The 8,704-nt window shown below is 52.9% G+C and overlaps 2 protein-coding genes across 2 annotated transcripts; one reads left to right on the forward strand and one right to left on the reverse strand.

Moving 5' to 3' along the window:
• Window positions 1-2,377: 2,377 nt before the first annotated feature.
• On the reverse strand, window positions 2,378-4,686 carry DICSQDRAFT_68451 (MFS general substrate transporter; the record flags this gene model as incomplete). The annotated part of the gene is made up of 11 exons (XM_007369380.1): window positions 2,378-2,776; window positions 2,835-3,050; window positions 3,108-3,262; window positions 3,373-3,419; window positions 3,485-3,531; window positions 3,582-3,747; window positions 3,796-3,924; window positions 4,020-4,091; window positions 4,143-4,248; window positions 4,299-4,533; window positions 4,591-4,686. 11 exons carry the CDS (start codon window positions 4,684-4,686, stop codon window positions 2,378-2,380), a joined length of 1,668 nt encoding a protein of 555 aa, XP_007369442.1.
• A 1,724-nt stretch (window positions 4,687-6,410) lies between these two features.
• DICSQDRAFT_129265 (uncharacterized protein) lies at window positions 6,411-7,881 on the forward strand (the record flags this gene model as incomplete). Its single annotated transcript, XM_007369381.1, has 6 exons — window positions 6,411-6,474; window positions 6,639-6,646; window positions 6,929-7,007; window positions 7,410-7,492; window positions 7,552-7,566; window positions 7,621-7,881. 6 exons carry the CDS (start codon window positions 6,411-6,413, stop codon window positions 7,879-7,881), a joined length of 510 nt encoding a protein of 169 aa, XP_007369443.1.
• Window positions 7,882-8,704: the final 823 nt, after the last annotated feature.

Below are 8,704 nucleotides of genomic sequence, written 5' to 3' on the forward strand. Positions count from 1 at the left end.
CCCGCACCTACCCGCTCACACCATATCTGCCAACGGCGACCCGGAGTCGCCGTCCCCATCCGTAACAAGAGTGGTCGCCGTCGAGGAGGAGGACGACGACGAGGGGGGGGGAATGAAGTGTCGCCAAACTATCCGCCCGGCTAGTTCGGTGACGGTGAGGGATAAGACCGGGATAGTCGCCCATCCGGTCGTAGGAGTTTGCGGGCTTTCCGTCCGTCCGGCCGCATCCGGAACGGGGCGTACTTGTGGCCTCGCGCAAGTAGGCGCCGCCGGTCGTGCCGGCAGCGCTGGGGGAGGAGGGACTCGTGACCGAAGTCCAGTACTAGCGCTGCACCAGAAGTGCAAATAGTGAAATCTTGCAACAGAAGTGCAAATCGAGGCGCTATTCATCAGATCCTCATCAAATAACCTGATTCTTTTTGCGTCGTGTGCGTATGAAGCTACTCTACGGTCTCGTAAAAGAGTTGGCAAAAACGGCCTTGAGATTGTCGAGATATTTGACTATTAGTTGGGAAGATGAGGGGTTTGACGACATCGATGGCCTCGGCTCACTGTTCTTGCAGTCTGATTCTCTCCAAGTTTCAATGTGTGTTCTTAAAGTGCAAGAAGAACTTACGTCTATTTTTCCGAGGCTATAGGAGCAATAGGTAGGCTTAGAGAGCTGAACGAGTTCCTGAGCGTGACAAGCAGCCACCTTCGGGCTGTCGGAGCTCCAAAAGGACCCGATCTCAGTCGTGCTCAGCTCAGCCGGGATAGCGGAGGTGTGTGTCTTGTCCTAGCGGGGTTACAAAATGCCGCCGATTGCCGTTCGACGGCCCGTGACACCGCCGTTACTGAGACGCTCCAACTAGTTGCATTACTGTTGCACTCAATCTTCTCTCTCGGGTCTCCCAATCGCTCCGTTCTTGAAGCTCAAAAAACTATAAGTGATAGGTGAGATATCACAGAATGTACTTATGAAGATCCGGGAGTACAATTTGGAGTGAGTCGGGAGATTTTTGAGTAAGGGCGCGAATTTTGCACTTCTGGTGCAGCGCTAGTAGGGGGAGGAGCGCCCGGGGCAAAGGGCGAATGTGCGCGTGCTCAAGGAACTGCGCGGCGATGGCCACGCGGTCATCTTGGCAGCACGTGAGGGGGAAGTCATGCCAAAGGCGCCGGGAAAGGGCCTCGTGACGGAGGAAGAGCTTGGCGAGGCGCTTGATGGCCTGGCTGAGGGGGAGGGGAAGCTCGTCGGGCGCAGCGTCGTCGAGAGCGACTGGGAGGTCATCGAATGTGAAAGCCGTGGGGTTAATTTGGAGGAAGGCCCGGATGAGGGGGAAAGGGTCGAGCTCGAGGAGGTGAGCGGGTGCGAAGTTGCCGCGGTAGTACGCGGGGCACTCAAACGCGATGTGGTAGTGTGATTGTAGGGGAGGAGGATCAGAGAAACCACACGTGCAAAGCGTGGGTTCCCCTGCCTTGGGGCGGAAGCAGGCGCGATACGCGCCGGAGGGACCGTGGCCGGTGATCGCGCGGACCGTACGTGCGTAGGAAGTGATGGAGAGGTTGCCCATGCGTCTGATGATGGACCCCGTGAGATTGGGAAGGAACATGGTAGTGGCCTTCGACATGACATAGTCGTGGCCGAAAAAGGAGGGGTCCGGGGTTTCCCCATCCGGAAGGAGCGAGAGCGTCTGGAACGCGTCCCAGGCATCAGTCCGGACGAAGTGCTTGGCGGTGGAGTAGTGGGTCTGGGCGAGGCGTTCGGCGGTCGCGGGAGGGAAGTGGTCGAGCCATGTGTCGGGGAACTCGTTGATGGTCGCAATGACGTCATCGAGGAGGGCGTGGGCGAGCTTGTCAGCAGCTTTGTTGCCGTCGATGCCAACGTGTGAAGGGCACCAAGAGATGGTGATGTGGTGGTCGGCAGAGGCCGAGAGCCAGTCGTAGAGAGTGGCGGATACCTCAAGGTGGAGAGGGGATCCATCACGGACATGGAAGAGTCCGGAGGCTGCGGAGGAGGAGTCTGTGAAGACAAAGATGTGAGGCTGAACCGTAGTCCCAGCATAGACGATAGCGTTGCGGAGAGCGGTAAGTTCAGCCGTATAAGAGAAACCAGAGCCGGCGGGGGCGGCGTGCTGGTGAAGGAGTGTGTCGCCGGGGAAGTATGTGGTGAAGGAGGCAGTGGTGGGGCGGATGCGGGTGCGGTCCGAGGCGCTGCCGTCGGTGTAGATGACGAGCGTGTTGGGGTCGCGGTGAGTGGAGGAGATGCGGGGGCGGAGGATGGAGTCGAGCCATTCCGGGAAATTCTGAACAAGAGCAAGCGGAACCTCTCAAACGTGATACATATAGGCGCAACAGTCGCCGCATTAATCCACGTGAGTGTGTATCTAACGTCAATGCGTCATGCCTGCATACGTGTAATGTCGACACCGACTGTGGATTCCACTGTTCCTACCACCTCTCCCGCGACTACGGGTGGCATCTCACTATCCTTCTCCTTTGTTACTTGTTCTAAGCCCCACCTGTCGTCCATCTTGTCATGAAGAGCGATTTGCTTCTGCATGGTCGCGCTCAGCAGACCTGCGCCGCAAAATGCGAGTAGGACCTGCCAGACGAGCTTCAAACTTGACGCAAACGCCTCCCGCACCTCCGTCTGCAAAGGCTGCGGCAGTGTCTGGATGATTGGGATGGAGCTGTATGCTATATCGTGGTTGGGAGGAACCAGCTGTAAAAATGCATCTGGGAGGTGGTGCTGAAGCTGATTCTGTAGTATCATTGCCGAGATCGAGATTCCCCATGACTACGTAAGATGTTCAGCCTCGACCATCAAAACGCGAAGTGAAGTATATGGTACCTACAACAGAAAATGTTCTCACGAAGAGTAAAAGTGACAGGGCGGCCGAATTGTTCACGGGGTCGAGTGGGGCGAGCACAGAGAATGTAGTGGCGTAGAGAAAGCCGAATCCGACGGCGACGATGATTTGCATTGGAATAGTGACGGCAACAGGCGTGCTCTCTTTCAAGAGCGTGAGCAATCCCATTCCGAGAAGCATCGCACACCATCCTATGATGTTCTGACAAGACTATTAGGTTCTCGTGGGGCAAGGGCAATGGTTGGGTACACAACGCACCACGAGGCGGTATCTCCCGGTCTTACTGATCACGATCCCTTGTACAATCGCAGATGGAGAAAGGAAAAGCGCTGCTGGAAGAATGTACAACCCGGACCTCAAGGGTGACGCTGCCTTAGCGCCTTGGAAGTAAGTCGGGCTGTACATACAATCAGCTCCTCGATGACCCCGAGAAGTAGTCCGATTCCCGTGACACACATGAAGACTGTATTGGGATGATGCATGAATCACCACACGCGATGGTAGACAAAGTGATAAAACTCACAAGGAACGCTATTCACGACAAGGCCATGCAGGAATGACCCTATATATCTGGGATTTTTTTCGGACTTCATGCGTCAAGTATGACTGAAGCTCATGGGGATGAGTAGACTCACCCGCTAGCGCTTGTACGATTATTGACGATAGACAGTGGGATCTGAGGCTGCTATGAGGACTGCGAGCAACAGAAGAAAAGGAATTCTGACTCACCACTGCATGTGTCGCGAGCAATGCTTCGTACACCAGCGCCATGGGCAGACACACAAGACCGATGGCGAGGGGAGCGATGACTGGTGCGGATGACCAAGGAAAGCTGACTCCGGCCCATGTCAACGCTACGATGCAAGACGTAGCGCCACCAATGATCATGAGATTCCCGCTGATAATCATGAGCTTCTGCGTTGTCAGTATGGGGTGAATGGCTTACACCCAGTCTAGTGTAAGAAATGCCTCAGCATAGCTCTCTATATGCGGCTTTCGGAGGCGGAGGAATACAAGCACAAGAACGAACGCGATGACGCAAAGCGGAAGATTGAGATCTATTAATAATGAGTACCTGGAGCTTATACGGCAAAAATAGACCGACAGAAGAGCCTAAGCCGGATGTTAGCCTCGCTGTCTCAGGAGGCAATGGTGTATATTGTGACTCACCATCGCCAAGACATGTGCTGGGCTATTGCACCCCCAATAAAGGGGCCTATGACAGACGCAAGACTGAATGTGCTGTGATAAAGGTTAGCTACGCGATGTAGCGCCTAAAGAGTCTGCACTGACGCGCCAGTGAACGACTGAAATAGACCTCTTTCCTTCAGAGGGATCAAATCCGCTGTCACAATAGAAACAAGGACTTGGATTGCCCCCGATCCGATGCCCTGTATTGCTGAGATAGAGTGAGATGATCACATCTAGAGCTCAAAGAACGAAACGTACTCCTGCCCGCTATCATCATGTTCATGGACGCCGCGGCACCAGTTACAGCAGATCCAGCAGCAAATAGCATAACAGCCACCAAGAGGACAGTTCGACGACCAAATATATCTGCAGCCCGACCGCTTATGGGGAGGACTGCGGTGCACGCAAGGGTGTAGGCTGATGAAACCCAAGTGAAAGACTCCGAACCACCGAGATCATGGACGATGGCAGGGAGAGCAGTGGAGATGGATGCCTGTACTTAACCGAACAATCAGCATCAGCATTACGAAATTGCGGGGGGGCGACCTACCAGGTCGAGAGCAGTGAGGAACAGTGATATGCAGAGGGCGAGAAACACCAGCCAAGATCTCCAACCCCGGTTCTGTTTGTCTTCTCTTTCCGACATGAGCAAAGGCTGGACAGTAGAGATGCGTGCGGACTTTGGGTAACTTTCTTGGCCCGCGGTGTACACACGGTTGTGCTGCCAGTTATACTACCTATTGTAAATTACGGGGACATCTATCGAAGGCCAGGGACGTGCATAGTGCTATGGACGTACCATGTGTAAACTCCAACAGTTCCAGATCAGTGCGCTGACACGCCGGGTCTGCCTGTCTCCTGCTTCTTCGGAGAGAATCAGCGTCCGATCTTCGCCTGCAGTGAGAATATCGATTTAAGATGGGGTATTCATGATTCAAAACATCTTTCGAATTCATCCTGACCTCTACCCAGGTGTATCTGGGGTCACTGCGCGGTCGCACATCTACACAATCACCCACTAGGTAAGCCCGAGAATCAGCTCTATAGGTCCCGGTGATGACTGATACGGTCTACTTCCAACAACACGACGCCGGCGCCGATAGTGAGAACAAATTTAGAATTCAGGCTACGATTGCGCTAGGTTTGCGCCCAGGATGCCAGAGAAGTCCGTTCCCGGATTTTGGTTGCTTCGATCCACATGCTCATGATGAAATGGAAGCATACGGAAGCCGTCGAGCCCAGACAGCGCGATAGGAAGAAAAAAGCAAGGGCCTCATGGAACTGAGAAGCCTCCAGTGGTTTCCTGCAGCTGTCGTCACAGTGGGCGACTTGGGCGGCGGGCGCATCTCGAGTCGTTTCCGGCTGTCTCCGGCTCTCACGGAAGCATAGGCTCCATGCATCCCATCGATTCAATGGATATTTCACCTCCCCGTGCTGTCCCTTCCTCTGTCTTTCTCTCAGGAGTTTGCTATGTAGTCCCAAATGGCTGTTGGTGCTCGTGTTAGTTGTCTGTATGACAGATTCGATTACCTTACTCGACTCGGCCGCCTCGTATGTTCTCAAGTGACGTGATGCTTAAAACCAGGTCTGGTCCGCAATCCGTCCGGTCCTCACTCTTCGTCACGGTCTTCACCGATAGGTCCGTGGAGCTTGGATACCTCACGTACAAGGAGACCTAACAATATTGTGTCGGGCTCGATCTTGGCAACTGCAACACGCTTCCGCACTGCAGTGTAGGGAGCACGCTCTGTCATCCTTCAGGTGCGTCGTCATGGCTTATTAGGTGTTCATGGACTCCTTCGATAGCTGACAAGTAGTCGAAGAAGCTCGCGATCAACACGAGTCATCCTGATTGACCGTACGAGACACGGTCGGCTTCGCTGCCATGGCGGCTTGCATTCAAAAATGTGACGTATTTTGTTTACCCGCGATGCTTCACACTACTCCATCTCAGAGCGGGACAGAGAGCGCATGCTGGATAGTTTTCACCATAATCAGAGGTATGCCCGTGGACTGGTCTCACGATCACTTTGTGTGTCCTTGCATGATGTGTGACTGCATCACACTTGCGCCCAGCTGAAGGACAAATCCAAGCACTTTGTTCTCGCGCGATGCTACAGCAACCCCTTGATTGAATGTCCACCCTGCGTGAGGACGGGCTAGTCCGCCTGGTGCGTAAGTGTCCACGATGGGGAGGTCCCAGAACTGGGCACGGTGGTCGTATCTGCTTGCTTCTGCGCTTCGTGCCCCTGCCATAACAAACTGCATCATGTGAGAGGGAAGGCTTCATGGGTATAAGAGGATATTTTGGTGCAATCAGAGGTTCGTTCATCGGCTGCCCTCAGTTCAGACGACTCGCTCTCGCACGACATGGCCGATATCAGTGTGGCTAACGCTGAGCTCCTCGGCTTATGGTTGCAGCTACTGATGACAGGTGAGTCCTACTTCAGTGATTGGGATCACACAATGTTCACCTTTCCGATCGTGCAGGAGCCTATTTACTATATGTTCCGAGGGCCGCTATAGCTCTCCGACAGAAGATGCGAGATGGTTTGTCGTTCTGGTTACCTTTAATATCTGGAATGTTTTTCGTGTTAGCTGTCATGGTGAGTGTGTTTGAAAGGAGCCAAGTATAGATCCTGATCACGCGTCCAGGAGATTGTGGTGGAGATGCTCCGCGGGTACGAAGCCGTTGGTAGTCACCAGGGGGAGCGACCGGATCCAGAGGCATACTAGCGACCGGATCCAGAGGCATACTACGCCAACCCTGCCACTACGAGGTCCCTCATCAAGAACTATATCATCATGGCAGAGTCTTTCCTCTCTGATGCAGTAATTGTACAGCTGCTCCATTGATACGTTCAATACTGCCACTCACTTATACCTAGGTCTATCGTACCTTCATAGTGTGGAACCAGAACCTTCTCGTCATCACGATACCCTTCATGCTTTTCCTTTCGAGTATCGGTAAGCTTCCCCGCTTTCTTTACCTCTCAGTGGTGAGCGTATGGATGATGTGTGCCACCGTAGGGGTGGGAGTATGGGCGGCCTGGACATTGAGCCAGACAAGGTCTGGCGACGTTCTCATCTTGGCTGCCGTCACTGTGAGGGTGCGGTATTTCTTCATCTTAACCTTTTGTCTGAACTCTATTTGCACCGGTATACATCTTCCCTCTGATCGCAGCCTAAAATGTTCACTGGTGGAACATAGGTCTGATCTGCTAGAAGATTTGGCGCGTCACAAAGATGTCCGTGCATGCTCACGTGCATAGCCCTCTCTCGCGCTTGCTGAGAGTTATAGTGGAGTCTGGTATGTTTGATTGGAGAATGGTGATTGCTTCATGGCTAAGGGATCCTCTTTCTCTCCAGCGGCCGTGTACTGCCTCTATTTGCTTGTCCTGATCATCACAGACAGTGTCGGGACGAACATATTTTTTACTTTCTTTGATATTGTGCGTAGGCTGCTCGATAACTGTTCGAGCACACGATGACATGTTTTGATCTTACTCAGTCTCCGCCTCTAGTGGTGAGTCGTCTTCCCCATTATTATGATACATTTACGCTGACGGCCTTCACGTAGGCGCTTGTTTTCTCCGTGCTGATAGTGGGCGCTCAGAAGACTCATAAGTCAGGCTCTTCACTTTCGGGAACGCTCAGCGGGATTCGCTTTGGTGGACAGTCTTCTAGAGGACAGCAGCGATCGTCTATTCCTGGTGTTGAGGTCAGGCTCGAGCATATCATCCGCTCTGAGACTGATGGTCACCCTGCCGTGGATGCCCTCGAAACTATTGGTACATATGACTCCGAGAACAAGGGAGAGAGCTTAGTACACGTTGTTTAGGGCGAGTTATCTGAGCGTTCGCCATATGTACTGTACAGTAGATTGTCCTACACTGTTCAGTGCCTCTATGGTCAGCCACAGAACGAAGGAATTAGTCATCATGCTTGTATGAATAACGCCTGACTTTAATCTAGCGCTCACTTACTTCCTCAGTGACCATCGATGCTCGTTAACAGAAGTTGGATGCAAGTATGAGAACAAACAATAGCAAATATACAATCAGGGTGAAACCATTCGATTCGGACAATCGTGGTGCCGGTATCCACTAGCCTTTCTTGAAACACCATCCATAAGGTGATCACCAACTTCCCTAGAGTACTAATCGGATGTGTTGTGCAGTTCCCCGAGTCCCGCGAGTCCTCCCATGGACCTACGATACGGTCTCCTATGCTTACACACTATAATCCCAGGGAACGCAGGCTCCGTACTGCGCACTGAGACCCCTCCGACTCAGCCTCATGTATGCTTCTTTGTATTCCCCTTTCTCTGTAAGTCCTCTCCTATCAGATAACCCTCTCCCTTTGCTCATTGTCAACATAAATAATCATACAGGATGCCAAGCCAAATCACAATTCCGACCAGTGCATTGGACTGATTGGAGTATCAGATCGGATACTGTCACGAACCGCCCTCACGGCGCTATGTTTCCTTTTCGATTCGGACCACTGCCTCGTACGTTTCCTTATTGTTCACTACTCGCTACGGTTTCCCTTTGTCCACACACGGACAATAGCTCCCTTTGTTCCCACGTCCGCTATTGTCCTACACCCCTTGTACTCCGTACCCACTGGCGACGCTATTGTTCTCTAGCGCCCACTTGTTC

The sequence above is a fragment of the Dichomitus squalens genome (assembly GCF_000275845.1).
Source record: "Dichomitus squalens LYAD-421 SS1 unplaced genomic scaffold DICSQscaffold_48, whole genome shotgun sequence".
In the NCBI taxonomy this organism is placed as follows: Eukaryota; Fungi; Basidiomycota; class Agaricomycetes; order Polyporales; family Polyporaceae; genus Dichomitus; species Dichomitus squalens.